General features: G+C 39.2%; 1 protein-coding gene across 1 annotated transcript; it reads left to right on the top strand.

Moving 5' to 3' along the window:
• The first annotated feature begins 549 nt into the window (after nt 1-549).
• Nucleotides 550-18,145, top strand: plcd4a (phospholipase C, delta 4a). The gene is given in 16 exon segments (XM_018704517.2): nt 550-574; nt 941-1,099; nt 1,874-2,102; nt 2,335-2,464; nt 2,624-2,791; nt 2,793-2,856; nt 3,644-3,845; nt 5,573-5,717; nt 6,556-6,708; nt 8,156-8,323; nt 14,182-14,338; nt 14,679-14,795; nt 15,965-16,143; nt 16,274-16,406; nt 16,594-16,743; nt 17,262-18,145. Coding segments are annotated over 16 exon segments (2,271 nt in total). The 3' UTR covers nt 17,354-18,145.
• Nucleotides 18,146-21,020: the final 2,875 nt, after the last annotated feature.

Genomic DNA, 21,020 nt, shown 5'->3' with positions numbered 1-21,020 from the left:
ATTACCAAACTCTTTATTCTCGGTATGGAGAGTGTGAGCATTTGTCCTCTAATAACAGGTTAAAAATAAAGATTCAAGATTCCCTGCGGCCCATAACGGATAAGCGGTATAGAGGAGTGAAATTAAAAACACAGCTAAAAACATTCACCACTGCAGCTAGTAACAATCAGCACAGGTCTGAGAGGGTGAGAAGTTCTTTTATCTTGCTCATGATGAGTAAGCTGATTGTAAACCTTCTATTAGAAAAATGATGATCAGGTTGGATGGTGATGGCTGTATGTACTCCAGTTTAACAGAGTGATAACTCTGTTATCCTACACTATTTTATCTAGGTTTATGTTGCAGGTGTTTTATGCTTAAATCTGTATGTGTTCTGTTCCTCGCCACGAGACAGATTTCACCATGGAGATACTAAAGTTGAAGGTGAAGCCATTAAATCATGTTTAAATGTCTTTGGCTTAGAACTAACTCAAAAGTCTACCAATGAAAATGAATTAGAACTGCTTGCTATTCTGTTCTTTTCTGTAGATGGCAGTGTGAGAAGACCGAATGGCTTCCACAGGGAGTGGCCTCCGTAAGTTTGTTCTTGTCTCCTGCATCTTTTTTTATTTATTAAACTGAGAGCAGTACGTATGAATTCTAAAATGAAATGATATAGACTAACCAATTAGTTTTAACCTTTCTCTCTGTGTTGATGTATATAGAGTATATAGTGTCTATAAGTTAGAATGTTATCTGAAATACTGGCCAGTTGTTCAAAATTTTTAAAAACTTTTATTTAGAGTAAATTTATGTTTGTAATTTAATGTGAAATTGACCTTTTAATTTCAATTTGGAAGATCATGTGCAACCAAAACTTGACAATGAAATCACATTAGTAGTAGTACCATCAAACTATACAATACCTTTATGTATGATAATTCTCTCCCTCTCTTCTCAGGCATACAGGGGGATGACAACCTCCAGTCTATGCTGGTGGGGACAGTGATGAGGAAAATTAAGTCTCGTACCTGGAAGAAGCAGCGCTATTTCAAACTGCAGGATGACTGCATGACCATCTGGTATAAGTCCAAGAAGGCTGGCAATACCCACTCCACATGTAAGAACACATGATTCAATGATATGATGGATGTTTGTGATTTCACATTGTGCACAACAGTTATTTAAGACACCACCAAATGAATTATGGTAGAATACAGTGGTAGATAAATTCAGAAATGTTAACATTTTGATTTGTTATAGAAGGAAATGCATGGGTGAAACACATTTGTTAATGATGGCTCTGTTTTATCAAGTGTCCCTAAGCCATGACAGTGACAGTGCACCAGAATGCACACTACCAGGACCCTGGAAGTAGCCTAAATGCAATGCAGTTGTTTTTAATGTTATCAGTTATACTGGTGCCTGCAATGACAAGCCAGAATGTCTGCTGTGAAAAAGGTCTCTAAGGTAAACAGTATTATTACATATTGAACTTAAATTATATTATATATATCTTATATTTGAGGATTGGACCTTTTGAATAGAAATGTATTAATTAATGCTTTTTGTCATTGGGAAAGGGCTGTTTTCCAACCGTGCTTTGCATTCTGACCATTTATCTTCATTTTGATAGCCTACCTCAAACCGATGTGAATAACATGTCTTGTTAAGCACTTGTACTGTAGCACTTAATATGCTTTCAGTCATTTGTTTAAAAGGGACACACTCAGTTTTGAATGATATCTTGCTCCCGCTCCAACATATATTCAAAGTTGCTTTGGATGATCACTACATTGATATCACCTGCACACATATATCACATTGTACATTATATATGCTGCATTTTACACTGCTTCCATGTTTAACATCTCATATCTTTCTTTGTGGCCAGTTTCAGTGAGCGACGTGGAGGCAATACGAGAGGGGCATCAGTCTGAGGTGCTGCTCAGCATTGCAGATGAGTTCCCAGCCGAACGATGCTTCACACTGGTCTTTCGCGGTCGCAGGGGCAACCTGGACCTGGTGGCAGAGTCAGCTGAGGAGGCACAGACCTGGATCAGGGGCATGAGGAAGCTGATTGAGAACCTGGAAAATATGGGGGAGCGAGAGAAACTTGACCAGTATCCTTCACCCAGGATTTTCAGATATATGCCATCAATACCTTAATAGAGTACACTTCATAAAGCATTTTCACTGATTGTTTTCCTCCTCATTGGTTAGCAAAAGGATTCACAGTAGAAAGAGATTAAATCAGATCAAATGGTGAATAGAGACTGTATTGTTGAGACCACAGGCTCATCTGACCTTTATACTGTATTTTGAATGTGACAGTTTCCTAAGTTGCATACCCAGATGGATTGGTGACTGGTTCAAGAAGGCAGACAAGAACAATGATGGCAGGATGAACTTCAAGGAAGTGCGAGATTTACTGAAGATGATGAATGTGGACATGAATGAGCACCACGCTCATCGTCTCTTCACAGTGAGAGCCTTTGAGCAAAACACATAAAATATGGCCATCCCTTTGATTTGAGCATTAAACATAGCGTTTGCTTGCTGTAACCACTTTCTTAAGATCAGCTGGAGGCCATTATAAGAGCTCTTGAGTCTTAATGAACTATATTCCTTTCTCTTCTCTAAGATGGCTGATAAATCCCAGTCGGGTACACTTGAAGATGACGAGTTTGTGTTCTTCTACAAGATGTTGACTCAGCGGGAGGATGTACTGAGGGTTTTCCAGGAGTACTCAGTCGATGGCCAGAAGCTATCCCAAAGCGATTTAGAGGATTTCTTGAGAGAGGAACAGCTGGGGGGGGGACAACCTCCAGCAGCATGCCAAGCAGCTCATTGAACGCTATGAGCCCTCAGACACAGGTACATGGACTGTAAAGAATGTACTGTATCTAGCTAAGTTCAATACTTGATTGCCATTTCAACATAGCTGACATGAATTTGGTTTGGTGAGCTGACACGAAACAGATTTTTAAAAAATAATAATAATAACTAATTAAACAAGCATTTCCCATAGGGATGCTATCAGTACCACAGAGCAGCTAAGATTTATACCATAATATAAGTTGTCTAATTAGTAATAAAAACAGTACATTAATGATTTAGGAAGGGCATGAACTTCCTCTGGATAGGCACGGTTGTGGAACCTGGCTGTCCTGCTTCTTATACTTTTCAATCTTGAAAAGAAGGGAGGAAGTTGAAAAGATGGTTAGAGGGATGAGAGGACTCATGAGGAATCTTGTGTCTCTTTTTTAAATAGATTTCAGCAAGGGATTGTAGCTCCTGGCCTATGATTTTTTTGTTAAAGCGTGTACCATTTTATCCTGATATTTCCTGTCTTGTGCTGAAGGTGTTTCCACACAGTTATTTCAAAGGTGAGCTTGCTCCTGATCCTGACATGATAAAATTGGGTCATATCCTCCTGTGATATGGAAACCTTTTCAGCCATCTTGAAGAGAAAAGTCTTTGCTGAGATTTCTTCACTAATGTTGTAGTGTTGTTTTCCCATTTTAAAGAAGAAGAGATTGTTGTACCCAAGACAGTGTAGTTCTCCATCTATCATCTACCTAGTGCCTCATTGTTCAGATCCATGTGCCATTTAAGGTTGGATTCCAGCACTTTGTTTGACACCATTCTGTTGTATTTCCAGCTAAGATGATGAATGCCATGACATTTGATGGCTTCTTGATGTACCTTGGATCAGCTGAGGGCTCCATCTTCAACCCACAACAGCGGGGCGTGTACCAGGACATGAGCCAGCCGCTGTGCCATTACTTCATCTCCTCCTCCCACAACACCTACCTAATGGAAGACCAACTCCGAGGCCAGAGCAGTGTGGAAGGATACATCAGGTAGTGCTCCTCAATTAACTTAACAAGCTCTATCAAGTTTGAGCATATGGTTCTGTTAGAATGTCTTTGTCTGTGATATTTGCATTGAGTGAAGTAAGTGCACACTAACACACACTAAAGTCAAACAAAACAAAATAAGTGATGTTGGAATACTACTTTCAAGGCTAATTAACAAACTACTGTGGCAGACCAGCTAACTAGCTAACTGCTAGTAAGCTACAGTGGTGGAAAAAAGTTTTCGGACACCCCATGCATTTGTGAAATATTGCATTAAGAATCACTCTTAGGTCTTCAAGTGCAATTTCTTTTAGTACAGACACAGCCAAAAATACTAAACAAATCCTAAAAAAGCCATTAAAAACTTCAAAATTGATTGGTTCCATAAAAATACATAAGAAATTTTGAGTATTGGGTCATTTTGGTACCAGTGATCCACTATTGAAGGTCATGCTTTTTATAAAAAACATAATTTTTGTTGCCAGCACATTTGAAAGTTCTTCAGAGACAAAAATGGCTAAAACAAGGAACCTAATGCAGGAAACACGCCTGAAGATACAGATTCTCAGCCAGGAAGGGTACAGCTGCCACCAGATAGCCAGAAAGTGCAGATGCGGTCCTTCAGCAGTTGGATACACTGTGCAGAAATACAGACTAACCAACAGCTTGGAAGACAAACCAAGATCTGGGCATCCAAGGGTTTCTTCAGCAAGAAATGACCACATCCTGATCTGCATGTGCAGGGAAAACCGCAGTGGTCAAACCAAACTGGTGTGCAGTGTTCCACCCGCACTGTACGTGGCCCACTTTTAGATCATGGCTTAAGGTGGAGCAATTAGTATTCTGGCAGACAAGAAAATAATACAATTAAGATACAGTTGGTTTGACAGCTTGTTAAATGTTTTACTTTCCAGCTCTCTTTTCACTTCAAGGTCAGCACTGTACAATTGTACGGAATCAGTCAGTGATTTGTGTGTCCAAGTTCACCAAACTTGAACTCCAATGCAATGCACTTTACCTCTTTGAATCAGTCCACTGAGCAATGTGGTTCCAATGAAATTAATGGATTCCTGGAAGCTGATGTAACTGGGACCAAATCATCAAACATTCTAACAACTTCTCTAACAACTATCCAGTGGCTCAGTAACTCAGCCACATTTGAACACACAGACACAGCCTTTGAATCAGGGTGTCTCAGTGTTTAGAGAGAAAATTATGTCTTCAATGTCCATTGCACATGAACATCCATTAATCTCCTTAGAAATAGAAAAAAAAATGCTTAAAACTGAAGAACAGAGCAGAAACAGCAGTATTACCATATGTAGTTTATAAGATGATTCTAATCAAATTCACCTCCAGTATCATTTAATAGATTTCAGGGTTTTCCTCAGCAGAAATCCCTTACTTAATGTGCTCTCTATGGCTCTATGCCCCATTGAGCCTCTCAGGGGTAATGAGCTTTACTGTGACGTTGGCCTGTATTAATCTTCCACCATTTCATCAGTTTTACAAAATTCATTAATAAAATTAAGTAGGAGTCCTGACGTCAAAACTTTTAAGTGATTCATTTAATTTCATCAAATTTAATAATGGAGACATCTGACATTAACAAAGAAGATTGACTTGTGGCCAGTCTATTTTGGACCTCCCCATAAACCACAGAAAGGTAAATAAAAAGAATGATAGATAGACTGAATTAATAAGTGAATGAATTTGTCTTTGCTGCTAAGGGCTCTGAATCGCGGCTGCCGGTGTGTGGAAGTGGACTGCTGGGATGGTGCCAATGGAGAGCCCATTGTTTATCATGGACACACTTTCACCTCAAAGATACTTTTCAAGGATGTGGTCAATGCAGTGAGCAACTACGCCTTCAAGGTAGCCTTACCTGTACTGGTTCTTTCATGCAAACTGTATGTTTGATTCAAATAAATAGCATCCAACACATTAGTGCTATAGTTTCAGTTTTAGTAGTAGTTACAGTTTTTGTCTTATCCATAGGTTGGAACTAAAACATTTATTCAAAACAACATTTCAATCCAACAATATATTGTCCGGATCATGTTTTTTTAATCGGTCCTTGCCAGAGCAAAAATTCTATTCACATGGTTTGAATTATGGGCAGACTTTCTGATGTACTTGTCCTTACAAGTCGACTACCATAACTCTAACCCTAAAGACAGCTGTGTTTTGGAACAGCACTTTTAGGTTGCACAGGTCACATGCCCTTTTTGGTAATCACACTGGTCCAAATGTGGCTTTTGAAGTAGACCAAACATGTTTTGTAATCCCCTCATGTTGGCATCACAATTGCTTTCATTGTTCTGTAAAGCTGTATCAACAAAAGCTTCAGCATCTCATTGTATATTTATGAGAATGGAGTACAACTGTGCAATGATGTCCAAGACACAGCCTGAAAGCCCTATGAAGTGATGCAGTCAGGGATCTGCCACAGAGTTCCAGCCTTGTACCAAAGTGAACAGCTTTCAGGTTCACATACATGTCAGAGCCTACTGTGTATGAGAGTCTGTATGCAACTGAATGTTGGCTTCATTACCCCTTGGCTATCCATCTTCCACTCTTTCAGCTAGCCAGGCACAACCCACAGATGTATGGCAACAAGCGTATTACCTTTCCTCTATGATAATGCTACAAGGTTAAGTTACAAACTCACTCATTTCCTCTGTCACTCCACCTCCTCCTCTCTCCTATCCAGGTATCAGAATATCCAGTCATCTTGTCCATCGAGAACCACTGCAGCATTGAGCAACAGAGAGTCATGGCCCAACACCTCAACCACATCCTCGGTGACAAGCTGCTGAAAAGCACATTAGATGGCAAGGCCCCAATTGGGTTGCCATCTCCTGAGGTGAGCCGTGCAGACCATTGTTCTAATCCTAACTCACTTCATGTTGTACCAGCTGGCTTAATAGTAAAAGTAGGTTTAGTGTGTTCAGACAGACAACAACTGCCATTAATTTCAAATAGACCTCTGAAGGGCTGCTGACTCAAAACCTGCTGCAAAAACATACAGAGCCACATGTATCATTGTAGGTTGATATGTGTAAATGTTATGTATATCACTGTTCTATTTTCCAGCATTAATGCATAGAGTTGAGTAACAATTTTCTCACATTTGCTTCCCAGCTTAGGACTTGGAAGCCTGTACATAGCCAGGGTGTACCTTTAAAGTAACTCATAATTTATGTGCTGTTCATTTATTGAAACTAGTGATTTTCGTTTCATAAATTCAATTATGTGTGTTACATAATGTTAACTTGTGAGCCAGCAAAGCATTCTATTATGTCAGGTATTCAGGAATGCCCTATCGTCAACACAGTAGCCAATATACTGTATATACAATTAAAGTTTCAGTAATGTTAAATGCTGCTCAATCTAAACATATAGTTACTTACTAGATATCAGTCGGCTAATAAAGGCCTAGCTTGTTCAGTTTAACTAAGCTTCTGAAATAAACACAAGATATATTGCTATTTTATGGTATACCTCACTTTAATGTTCCAGATGCACACCACAACAAACAGTCTAAGCTTGCCAAGGTAGCCTTACCTGTACTGGTACTTTCATGCAAACTCTATGTTTGATTCAAATAAAAAAGCAGTTTCAGTTTTTGTCTTATCCATAGGTTGGATCTAAAACATTTATTCAAAATAACATTTCAATCCAACAATATATCATCCGGATCATGTTTTTGATAAAACATGATCAAGCTTGCCTTCTCATTCTTGTGACCCAAAAACAAAGCCAAAAACACATATCATCATCATGTTCATTTTGACAGCTTTATCTTATGTACTGGATCCTTGTCAAGGTAATACTCAAATGAGTTCCCAGCTATCAAATGTCTACACAAAGTAGTTCATGAATTACTGTATGTCCACTGTTTTTGATCACTACAGAGGAAACGTGTGCTGTAACAGGGGTAATCTACAGGCAATCTACATTTAGTGATGTCATGAAAACTGAACTAACTGCTTCCTCTCAGTGGTGCCTGACTGATATTGTTAATGTATTTACAGATAAAGAACCAAACCAATGGCTTTTTGTGACACTGTCACTTGGTTAGGCAGTCTGAACTGTCACAGGCTGTCAGAGCTCACAGTGACCCACAGTGAACCTTCATTTTCTCCCTAAGGCCATAAGATCTACGTCTACATGCAACACTGGCACCAGCTATTTTGTATGGCTGATTTAACAACCTCTATAACTGAAGGTCATTCCTTACACCTGAATAATCTGAAAATTAAACTGGATGTTGAGGTTGACCCTGAGATTTCATCTGACATTTTTATCAGGATCTGAAGGGGAAGATTCTGCTAAAGGCCAAGAAAATTGGTGGACTGGAAGAGAGTTTCAATGGGATGGTGGAGGACTCTCTTACTGGGGAGGTCAGCGATGAAGATGAGGTGGCTGAAATTGATGAAGATAATCTTCACCGTGAGGCCATCCATCGCAGGGTTAAGGTAGGGCAGGTTTTGGTACAACTTTTTGGCCTCAGACTCAGACAGGCTATTATACACAATCTGATCTGATAGTCTGATATAGATTCAGGATCCTCTATTTTAGTCTTTTTTAGGCTGGTGATGCAACACTGAGGTAAATCAGAGAGGGGATTTCAACGTATGAATGGAGCACTTAATAGATTAAGCTGACTAGCCCAAAATAAAAGCACTCCTTTTGATTAAATACATCTTGTTACTAATTAATTGTGAATTACAGGAAGAATGTCCTGTCACAGTTTAGTCTGGTTTATTTGCTTAATTCTTTAGAATTACAGCAACTGTGGCATGGACTTGAAGGTTGCCTATTTGAATCTGTGAAGCATTCTTAGCCTGTAAACACATTTGATGAATTCCATTTTCCTTGAAAACTAGTCCCAAGGTACCATTGACTGACAGACTCATCAAAACTGGACAGTTGAGGACTGTAAACATGTAATCTGGTCTGATGGAACTGGATTTATGATAAGGCAGCAGGAAGTCAGAATTTGGCTTTAACAGCATGAACCCATGGAGCCAGCCTGCCTTGTGTCAACAGTCCAGGCTGCTGGTGGTGTAATGGTGTGGGGAATGTTTTATGGGCACAGTATTGTTTCTGACCATGTTCATCCCCACAATATTTATGGCCACAGTTTACCATCTTCTAATGGTTACTTCCAGCAGGATAATGCTCCACGTCAAAAGCAAAAGTCTCAAACTGCTTTCATGAACATGACAGTGAGTTCAGTGAATTTCAGTGGCCTCACCTTTCATCAGATCTTAATTCAGTAGATTACCTTTAGGATGTGGTAGAACAGGAGACTGGCAGGATGAATGTGCAGCTGATAAATCTGCATAAATGATGTGATGCATTCATGTCAACATGGAGCAGAATCCAACATCTGGTGGATTCATGCCACAAAGAACTGAGGCTGTTGAGAGCAAAGGGAGGCCCCACTCAGTATTAGTATGGCATTCCACTCCATGAGTGTATGTATTATCCACTGTCTCTGGTAGGGGCACTGTTTAGAGAGAACGTGATGTTGCCTTGTACTTGCCTAGATCTGTTCTCCTGATGCCTGTGTGGGTTTTCCACCACAGTCCAAAGACATGCAGGTAAAATTGGGTGTATCTTGACTCTTGCCCAATGTCAACTAGGACTGATACAAAAGACTAAAGCATGCTTTGGATACTGATCAGCATAAAGTACAAATTTATACAAAACTGCTGGTATGGCCTTTGCAGTTTCCTTGCAATTCCTTAGTTATCTGAGTAGTTTCATGGACAGTAGTACACTGATTCCTGTTTTTATTTCACATAGTTCAAGTTTTCTAGTTCGGCCCTGAGCATTTATTTAAATGCACATAAAGATACAACCATCTGTTATTACTATTGTTGTAACATGCAGTACACATTTAAAGATACACTACTTGGTTTTGTTTCATTTAGCACTATAGCACCTTAAATTGTTACATTTCTTCCTCACTTACTCCAAGTCTAAATCTTCACTAATACGTTTTAGTTTTAAAATGCATCACTGTTGCTTTGTTTACGCCTGGCATCCACAGTACTCTGGAGTTTTTGTTTTTTTTTTTGGGGGGGGGGCCTAAAGAGACTTTTGAAAATGCTGCTGGCTCCATTTTTAGTTTGAAAAGTTTGATTTTGATTTTGTCAGTTTAAAAACAATGAAAAAGTGAAATCTTGTATCATTACACACAAATACAGCAAAAACATCTAAGAAATAAGACTATAACACATTTTATTTGGAGATAAAGTAATGTTTTTGGACTCATTTTTGTGCTTTTTGTGCTTTTTAATTTTTCTTTAAAACTCTGTTTATACCTGTACATCATTGAAAAATATTAATAGTCAAAATGTCTTAATTTAAAAAAGCTTAAAGTTCACAAAGATAAATGTCATAGGGAGTGAAAGCACCACACCAGCACTTTTCAATTTGTTTCTAATTTTGTCCCTACATGATACATAAATAAAATCTCTGTCTATTCATTGGAAAATCTGTAGATCCCAGTGGGTGAAAGCAACATTAAGGAAAATCTGGATGACAAAGAATTCTGAAATGTTTTCTTCTGCAGTGTGTTTGTTGTCACAGTTTGATTGAGTGTTTGAGGGGAGGTTCCTTTCAGGGATTGTAGTAAGCTACTCAGAGACACCCAGAAATCTGGTCACCTTTTTATCCAGCGGAAAAGGATTGCATAAACTTCTGTCATCCCTCATGAAAAATACAAAGCACTGAAGGGCAGGGAGCAGACACTGGGTGTTAGATAAGGTGATCTGTTTACACTGTGATAGCAGAGAAAGACACAGAGGCAGGTAGGGATAAGGGAGAAAGAGAGAATGAAGCTTCATCATTGTGCCACCACCCATGACAGCGGTGTCCTCCACCCAGTCATCCAAATTTCAAGTGAACTGAGCTGAACTCCCTTTGAACTAAAGGATGTACATTAAGTCTCAGCTAAAGGAAATACACATCTTCCACCACTGTATGTCAAATGCAAGTAGACCAAACATACAGAAAAAGGAGGGACAGACGATCTCACCTCCCATTCTGTCATGTCAAACCAGAATAAACTATGCCATGCCAGGGTAGGCAAAAGTAAGTTAAGTTCAGCATGGTGAAGGTTGCATAGTCTATTCTAAAATTAGTACTGATACTCTGAACAGCACTAATTGCAATCAGTAATTACCTCTGTTGGTAACTACTGTTGTGTAGAGTCTCCAAGTAAGATTAGAATGTAATATCAAGAGTGGCATCTTTGGGTGCATCCTTAATACATAAGAATTAATTTCTTTAAATGTTGGTATTTTGAATGGTGATGTAACTTGACATCAGAGAGTATAAGTAAATGTAATGTCTCGTTATATGGATTTGTACTGATGTTACAAACTTTAGAACATATGGCTTTAGAGTATTATGTTTGATGTCGAAAGTGCATCAGTAAAAGAATCACTGGACATTTAGAGTCATGTTTATTGATAAGCACCCGAGAAGCATGAAATGCCACACTGGGACCTCTGTCAACATGGTCATCAGAGGTGAGGCCAGCATCGAGTTTGGCAGTGATGTGAGCTCAGCAGTGCCCCAGTCGATGGTTTAGGTGTCTGGAGAGATGGCTGTCTTGCTGTCTGGTAGACAGGTGAAGGTGGGAGGGTGACACGCTGAAACCTAGGTTGACCAGTCAGATCAGGTTTCATTTGGAAACAGGCAGACAAGCATGTGGAGGTGCTTTGCAAGTTTCATCGTCATTGTGCTGTTTGGGTGCCACACCTTTGATCTTTATAGTCATGGAAGCTACTCTGGCAGTGCACCTGCTTTTTGCTTGGCATTGTGAGTGAGTATCCCTTACATAATTCAAGATGGGGTTGTCTCAAGGTTTCGATGCATCTGGTGCTTTCACCCACGGCAGGATTCCTTTGCATCCCAGGGGTTTACCCTATCACATGCTTGGGACCGAAGTAAATGAGCTTACTTTAATGGGTCAACCTCAGTGAGCCTCATGTGATTTCAAGGTGCTAATGACCTAAAGAGTTTTAAATACCTGGGAAGTTCCAGCAAATCAGCAGAACTGAAGAAACCTGTTGGATAAGTAATGTAACATCCAAATCTGCTTGCTTTTGATAAAGCACTTCTGGAAATCCTGTGACATGATATACTGGTTCCAGACCTTTAAATCTCTGCCTGCATCTCCAGTTTATTTTCAGAAATTCAAATAGTTGTGGTGTTGCCCTTGTTTAAATTTTATTGTCCAGTCTGGAAAACAATCTGAGCCTTGTCATGTCATCCATTTGTACCAGTATCTGTATGCACCTTGTTGCTGTCTGCCTCTTACCTTTTCCCATAATCCTGCCCATGTTACCTGTATTATAACCTGCTGCCTACTGATCTGTGATCTGGTGATCTGCAGTTGCCTCTACCTTTATGGAGTGGTTTACCACTTCACACTGTTCATTGCAAACTGTAAGCCTTTTGAGTGACACTTTTATACAAAATTGGCAGATGTGTTTGGTGGCATATTCTATTAGCCACTCGTGTGGTACAAGTGGCATGTTCCACTGGCAGAAAACACTTTTCACTGTCATATATTGATAACTATTGTTTTAGTGTCATATGCAGATTCTTAGTATGCCACACTGTATAGAAGAAAAGTTTAGAAAACTTTCATTCACTTTCAAAGACAGCAGACTGCATAATTTTGAGTTGGGCTATTTAACTTACAGTTTAGAATAACATTATTTCTATGATTATAACTCAAACCTTTCTTAATATTAATTTGTTAAAGCAACTCAAATCTGTGTGCCCGCTTTGAATTTCCAATTTATGAATGATTTTTTACCAAATCATTTATTATGTCAAGCCATATCTCTATCCCTCATAATGCTAGTCATCACAACAAGTCTCGGTACATTGTCTTCAAAATCAACCATATGACTGAAGTGCCCAAGACAAGAAGGTTACAGGAGGTGTCTGAAGTGCAGAACTATCTTGATTGTGGTTTCCACTGTTTTATTTTTGGCCATAGAGGAGCAATGATTGCTGTATATGCAATTATATGCAAACAAGCAGAGTGTTTCTAGATAACTTAAACTGATGAATTAAGTAAACAAGCTGACATTTTGTTAACTGAACTCACAATCATCAGTTCTGAAAGTGATAATCAACTTCAAGTTGAATCTGACAAACACAAGTTAGCAGAACATTCTCTATTTTATATCATAAAAATTGAAACAGGTCTGGTAGTAATAGAGACTCAGGCACAAAGAAACTCACAGCAGGTAAGTATGGTGGTAAAAATACAAAAACTTTACCTTAGATCAAAAAGGTCATACACAAGAAAGAAGTCCAATCAGGGCAAACAAAGGCAGACAGGGAGCAGGCAAAAATGCAAAAAACAGAGAGACAAAGCAAAGTCAGCAACCATGAGAGCAAACACTAACGAAGAACACTAGAGAGCTACTGTATACGGAATAAAGACAGTCTGGCAAAGTGGTGTGGGGTTGACTACCAAGAACACCATGGGCAGATACATGATCAAGGGTAGGTAACATGTAAGGGCAGGAAACGGAAATAACAAGGTAGGTAAGTGTATCAGAATACAACAGCATGACACTAGACAAGATGCAATTTGAAGGAGACTTCATTTGTTAGCACAATTTCAGTTTTTATTTTAAATGGTGATCATTTAAATGTATGTTTATGTTTATGTGTATATCACTACAGTTCAACTGGAATACTGCACATAAGAATGGCATGTCACACATGCTCCATTGCTAAATACCACACCAGTTCAGCACATAAAGATCTTCTGATCATATTGCTGTCCTGTGATGTTGCCACCAGTCCTTCACAGGGCTAACATATATAGACAAACAACCATTCACACTCACATTCACACCTTTAGTCACCATATAACCTAACATGCATGTCTTTGGGCTGTGTGAGGAAGCCAGAGTATCCAGAGAGAACCCAGGCAGGCACATGCAAACTCCACATAGAAAAGCCCCAGGCAACAGTACTAACCACTGGTGCTTTATAAAGAAACTTGCTCCTGCCAGTGTCTGCACATTTGAGCCCTATAATCTGAACTCTGAAAGACAGGGGCTTTTTGTGTTTCTCCAGCTCTTTTTTCTAAAACATAGTCCAGTGTATAACTTAGTGTTGAAGCCTCTTGTAGTTGGAACAATAGAATCTTTAATGACATGGCTCTATGTTAACTTGCATTGTCCTAGAAAAGGTTGCTAATTACTTCTACAAATGACTCCCATATATTAACCTGTGCATTTATCTGTACCTTATTTTGCCTATGTTTTGTCTTTCTTTGCCGCAGAAATCAAAGCAACGTCTGTCCAAGGAGCTGTCAGACTGTGTTGTTTACTGCAAAAGCGTCCACTTCAGCAGCTTCAAACACTCCCGCATCCACTCCAAGTTCTATGAGGTGGCTTCTTTCACAGAATCTAAAGCCCGCAAACACCTGAGAGAGGCTGGTGAGTCCAGTCACATCATTCCTCTCTTTAGATTTTAAAATATGTAGCTGATAATAGATTCTGTAAATACTAGAGTTTGAAAAATATATTTTTAAAATATATTATTTGATATTGATGGTTTGGGGACTTTGGCTCTGTTTACAGCAGATGTTTTGCTTAAGCCTTAAAATGTAATGTATCAGTTAAACACAAAAACACTCCAAGGTGAAGTGATTAATACTTGTAATTTACATGAAAATTTCAGAATGAAACTTTTATTCTATGAACATGTATCACGGGCTTCAGTCAAACCCAATTTGTCAACTTTAACTATACTTCTGATGTATTATCTCTATTTCAGGGGCTGAGTTTGTGCACCATAACTCACGGCAACTGACCAGGGTTTATCCTAGTGGCTTCCGAACTGACTCCTCCAATTTCAATCCTCAGGAAATGTGGAATGCTGGGTGCCAAATCGGTGACTGCAACTGACAGATAGATTTGACTTTATCTCAAGCAGGCATTTAGACCTCCTTTGTCAAATGGCTTACTTTTCTGACACATTAATGTTGCACTGGGCTAACATTTGCATAGAAAATGGCTTCTGTCTTTCAACTTAAATTTAGATTCATTGTCAAATCCAAGTCATCACATTAACGTTCAAATGCTCTTCAGTATGTAGATAAATAAGCAATCATATTACTGCCTGCTCAGTCTGTTGCTGGTTAAGGTTGTTTCGTTGAGTTCAGTGTAGAGCTAAGCCTATGCAAACACTGTTTATAGGCCAACAGCTCAGCAGTCACCTTTTTGCATTTGTTATCATATCATGAGTGTTTAATGGTAGTGTTTAGTAAGCTCTTAACCAGCGAGTAGTGCACTTTATATAACTCCTGAGCTTACAATGGTGCTTTCAGTCACTGGTGAGTGGAGCTCCAATGCTAAAAGCCATGGTTTCAGTCAGTGAAACTGATGATGCAGTTCAGTGTGAATATTCAGTGGTAAAGCTTTGTTCATACCATACACTAACCTCATCTGTTCCGATGATGACATTTAACCTGCAGGTGTCCAGGGCTTCTAATGAAATGGTGTTAAATGCAACTAAAAACAGAAATATCAGCAAATATATAAGACAGTTTTGCTGAATTTATCCACAATCTATTCTTGGGATAAGACAATGTTGACCAGTGGTAACCAGTGGTATACATTTTTGATGACTGAACTTAATTGACCTTACAAGTGCAAATTTAGTAAGACCACACCCTTCTCTGTGTCTCTCATACCTCTGGGGTGCATGGCGAATCAACAAAATACTAAACCAGCACAGTCAAGGACATAATCTGTGTCACTATTACACCACTGCATTTTCATGCTGTGTGCTGGCACAAAAATAGAGCCGAAAGTGTCTCTTTGACAGATGACTCGCTCCATCCAGACAGAGCTGTTGTCTCACTGATCTCACTGACATCACTTGCTGCTCAGCAGAGAGATCATGGTACATCTGATGTTAAACATTTCCCAGTGCAGCTTTAATGTTTTTATCCTCTCAAAGTGCCTAAAGACAGTGTGCTCTCTGTCAAAATTTCTTGGCACTGTAGCATTATTGAGGTTGGGGAAAAAAATTTACTTTTTGTTTTCCTTTTCCATCAGTTGCTTTGAATTTTCAGACTGCTGGGGAAGGGATGGATCTGAATGATGGCCTCTTCAGTCAGAATGGTCACTGTGGATATGTCCTGAAGCCCAGTTTTATGAGAGAAGTTGAGAAAAGATTTGACCCTGAAATGCCCCAAAAACGGAATGGCTACCGACCTGTCATCCTCAACATACAGGTACAAGAGGAAAATAACCTAATAAAGAATACAGAAATGTAGTTATTTATTAACTCCATGAATAATGATTTGAACAATATGTGAATATAAAAAAAATAAAGCTTTCATTGAGAACATTGTTTGTTTCAAGGTGATCAGTGGCCAACAGCTTCCCAAAGTCAACATCAAAGAGGATTCTATAGTGGATCCTCTGGTCAGGGTGGAGGTCCATGGAGTCCCTATGGACCAGGCCAAGCAGGAGACCAGATACATTGAGAACAATGGTACTAGAGATGCCCTTACACCTGTAAAAATAAATAGGAGGGACTGAATGAATTCATGTATGAACAGGATGAATAATGTTTAGTGTGATAGTATGATCTGGCTTACTTCCACACAGTATTAGGACTTGAGTCTGAGAAGCATGAATTCCGACATTGAACAAGACAGACTGATTTGTCCTCTCTGTAGGGTTCAACCCTGTGTGGTATGATACTCTGCGCTTCACTATCCACACTCCTGAGCTGGCCATGGTGCGCTTTGTGGTGGAAGACTATGACAAGACATCTAAAAATGACTTTGTGGGGCAGTATACACTTCCTCTTAGTTGTATGCAGCAAGGTAAGTCTGAACAGGTTACATCCAAATCAAATATTTATGTTGTGACTTTAGCAAGTTTTCTGACCACTTACAAAAAGTGTGAAATTCTGACCATCTATAATCATTGAGGAAATATTTGGCAAAATTTTTCAAATGTAATGTACTGTAGTGTATAATTACACCCTTGGTCTTTCCAGCCTTCAACAGATTTCTCTACACTGAAGGTTAAATAAGATTGTTAAAGGGGGGTTACATGACCATCAGGTGTTTGCAAGTAACTGCATCTGTTTTTCCACCAATGAAAACTGCAGAGCTGCAGCTAAACAAAGTGGTAGTCAATCTGCTGCAACCCTTAGAAAGGTCAAGCGTATACTGATGAGAGATGGAGATCTAAGAAGCACTGAAGGCTTGTGATGGAGCAATACTTACCAACAACATTGTGTAATAAGATTTTATTTCATTTGTCAGCCATTTTTGTGTGTGACTAAATGCAGGACTGCCCCTCTGGGTTTTTTTTTTTTTTGTGTGTGTGTTTTCAGGTTATCGTCACATTCACCTTTTATCCAAGGATGGGACCAGTATTCCTCCTTCCTCCTTATTTGTGCACATCAGGATCACAGGACTAGAATAAACATTCTTCACTTTCTTAATACACCAGATATAACATCCTTAGCGCGTACTATTTAATAATGAGAGTAGAATCATTCCTAACTCTACAAAATAGGTATAGTTCCTAAAGTAGTTTTTAAAATTGTTTGATGTGAAGAAATTCTATGCCAAATGTTTAGTGGTTGTTACGCAGCAGATATATGTTAGATGTGCATGTTTTTTCTTTTTCTGTTTGTTCTCTATGGTGTGTGTGTGTGTCTGTCTCTGTGTGTGTGTCTCTGTGTGTAACCTGTTCCTGTGATTAACTTGAATTATGCTGCTCATGTTTGATGTACTGTGTCTGTTGCACAAAGATTTGTTTCTGTTGTAGAGAAGAATGTGCCACCAATATGTTTAGAGTGGGATTTATATTTCCTGTCAGTATTTTCTTTTAACAAACAGCACTTCGTGGACTCTGTCTGGCTGCTGCATTCCTCTGCTCTCACCATGGTCAACATGCAAAACTTGAAATGCATTTCTCCTCCAGCTACACAGAGGTACAACAGTTATTTACATGAAAAGTTTAAGGGAAGAAAGAGTATTTATACCAGAAAGGCACAGTGTACTAAATTTGAAACATACTGAGTTTAAACAAGTTGAATTTGTATTCAGTACTCTGAAGTTGTCAATTTGTTTCTGAAATGTTTTGAGATGGATTAAATGAAGGTCCAGAATTGACGTTCAAATTGTGGTGAGACATTCAGAGACATTTAAGTGAGCACAGATTTAACCAAGTCTCCAACAATAAGTAAGAGTAATGTAACATCTCCTAACTGCTACATCTATCCAAATTTATTCATTATTGAATCATTTGCTGTTTTTTTTTCAATTCATTAAATCATCTTTTGGCTTATGAAATATTAGCAAATAGTGAAAAAAATGTTAATTATTTCTGAAAGCCCAAGTCTACATCTTCAGATATATATGTTTTTTGTCTTATCAACAGACCAGAATAGTAAGAAAGCTAAAACAGTATACCTTACAGTGCCAGGCATCTGCAATCCAGAGGTTAAATAAGATGTCAAGGTTAAGAGATATTAAAATCAAATTGCAAAGTTAACCATGAACTAAATACAAAATGTACCTTCATGTTCACTAAGTTGATCCTGGTGTTTACACCAACGTTCCATCCCTGAAATCAGGTTTGTAAGATGGCTTGCTATTTATTTATCTGAACGTTTTAAATTACATTATGAAAGATATGACACAAAGATGCTCAATATACAAACACACTTTTAACCTACATATATGCAGATAGACATGAATCTAAAGTAAAATAGAATATGTCCAGGAGCAGGAGAGAAGAAGGTTAGAGCTGCTACAAAGAGCTCTCATGAAAAATCAAGGCAGCATAAACAGAATTATGTGAATGTGATGCCTAGATGAAAGTTTGTCATCAGTTAAAACCCTGAGAAACTTTGCAAAGTTCACTTTTTCAATTGCGTGCTGATCAATATAAGAATTTTAAAAGAAAATAATCAGCTGCTAAGTATAAAACTAACAAATGAACTACACAAAAATTATTGGTTCATAAAAGACAAGATAACTATAGATCTGAGGCAGCAGTAGCTGAAACAAAAACCACAACCAGTCACAGACAGCAGTGGCCCACACCCACTGTCTTTTTACATTTGAAATGGATAGTATGTTGTTCACTAGTGCTTTAGAAATGGATACATATAGAGTGTAGTATACAGTGAAGACTTCATAGTCTTAGTATACAATACGAATCCAGGACCCAGTGTGGGATTGGCTGAATCAGCACAATCTGAGCTTGTTTCTTAAGTCCTCGGATGCATCTCAGAGAGTTAAACATATACTTACAGAACTGAATTTGAAATATGTTGTCCCACCACACACTGTCAGAGAACTTAGTTAGATGTTAGGAGATTTGACCTGTGGCTGCTTTTCTGCTCTTTCCTTAAACACCAGATTCTTCTGCATATGGTTCTCTTTTAGAAAGTAAAAGTGATTGTAGTTACTTGATTTGCTTGAATAACATGCTTTCCTTATGAATATTAATCTAAAGAGCAACTGGCTTAAATCACAATTTAGTACTGAGTAGTCTCATGTCACCTGATATTTTTGTGGTATGTATATATTACCCATTTGTGTAAATGTGTTTTGATATGTCTATTTTTGTATACACTGAAATATTCATATGTACTGTACAGTATAGCACATTGTAGTGTTATAATGGCTATTTGCTTGTTTTTTATTGTAGTAGATATTATATTCATTTGCCACATCAAGCTGCAAATAAATATGATTTCCACTTATGCAACTTTATCCTTTATTGTCTTTGTGATTGCTGCTCTTCTTATCAGGTGGCTACTGTTCAAAGTCAGCAATATATATATATATATATATATATATATATATATATATATATAAATACTTTAAAATAAAAACAAAAAATAAACATCTGCAACACAACAACAGGTCCATAAATACAAAGATTTAAGGCACATAGCAGGTTAAAGTGGCAAATTGTAGTACAATACAGAGCAGACCAATGCTTCGTAAAGTGGCTGGTGCCCCTGAGTTTAGTGTGTGTGTGTGTGTGTGTGTGTGTGTGAGTGGGAGTGAACAGTGTCTGTTGATGACTGGGTTCAGTTACTGAAGGGGGAGCTGGGTGAGGCAGATGTTGTAGATGGCCTGAAGGGAGGGGAGAGAGGCACCGATGATCATCTCAGCTGCTCTCACTATACATTGGAGGGCCTTGCAGCAGGACACAGTGCAGGCGCCGTACCACACAGTGATGCAGCTGGTCAGCATGCTCTCAATGGTGCCTCTGTAGAAGGTGCACATGATGGAGGGCGGGGCTCTGGCTCTTCTCAGTTTGCAGAGGAAGTAGAGATGCTGTTCTTGGCCAATGATGTTGTGTTGATTGTCCAGGAGAGGTCCTCTGTGGTGTGCACACCCAGGAACTTGGTGCTGCTCACTCTCTCCACAGTAGCACCGTTGATGGTCAGAGGGCATGCTCGGTGTGTGCTCTCCTGAAGCCCACAACAATCTCCTTCGTCTTCTCCACATTCAGAGAGAGATTGTTGTCAGAGTGATGGTGCTGTATGTGTTACTGCCATCCTGTATTGCCTGTGGTCTCCCTGTCATAAAGTCTAGCAGCCAGTTGCACAGTGAGGTGTTGAGCCCCAAGTGGTCCAGTTTGTGAATGAGCTGTTGGGGGATGATTGTGTTGAACGCTGAACTGAAATCTATGAACAGCAATCTAACATGTGAGTCCTTTGTGTCCAGATGTGTGAGGGCTGAGTGGAGGGCAGTGGAGATAGCATCATTGGTCAAGTGGTTGGACCGATATGCAAACTGGAAGGGTTCCTTGGAGGGGGGGAGGGCAGACTTTATATGCTGCATGACTAGCTGCTTGAAGCACTTCATGAGGAAGGGGGAAAGTGTTATTGGACAGTAGTCATTGAAGCAGGAGGGAGACGACTTCTTCGGGACCGGAATGACGGTGGCACTTTGAAGCACGTGGGGACAACAGCCTGACTCGGTGAGATGTTGACGATGTTGGTAAAGACATCTGTGAGTTCCTCTGCACAGTCTCTCAGTACACGACCAGGTATGTTGTCAGGACCCGGAGCTTTGCGTGAATTGATCCTGCCAAGGGTTCTTCTCACACTGTCAGCACC

The sequence above is a fragment of the Lates calcarifer genome, linkage group LG7_2 (genome assembly GCF_001640805.2).
Source record: "Lates calcarifer isolate ASB-BC8 linkage group LG7_2, TLL_Latcal_v3, whole genome shotgun sequence".
NCBI classification, from domain to species: Eukaryota; Metazoa; Chordata; class Actinopteri; family Centropomidae; genus Lates; species Lates calcarifer.
This window is presented reverse-complemented; position numbering and strand designations above follow the sequence as displayed.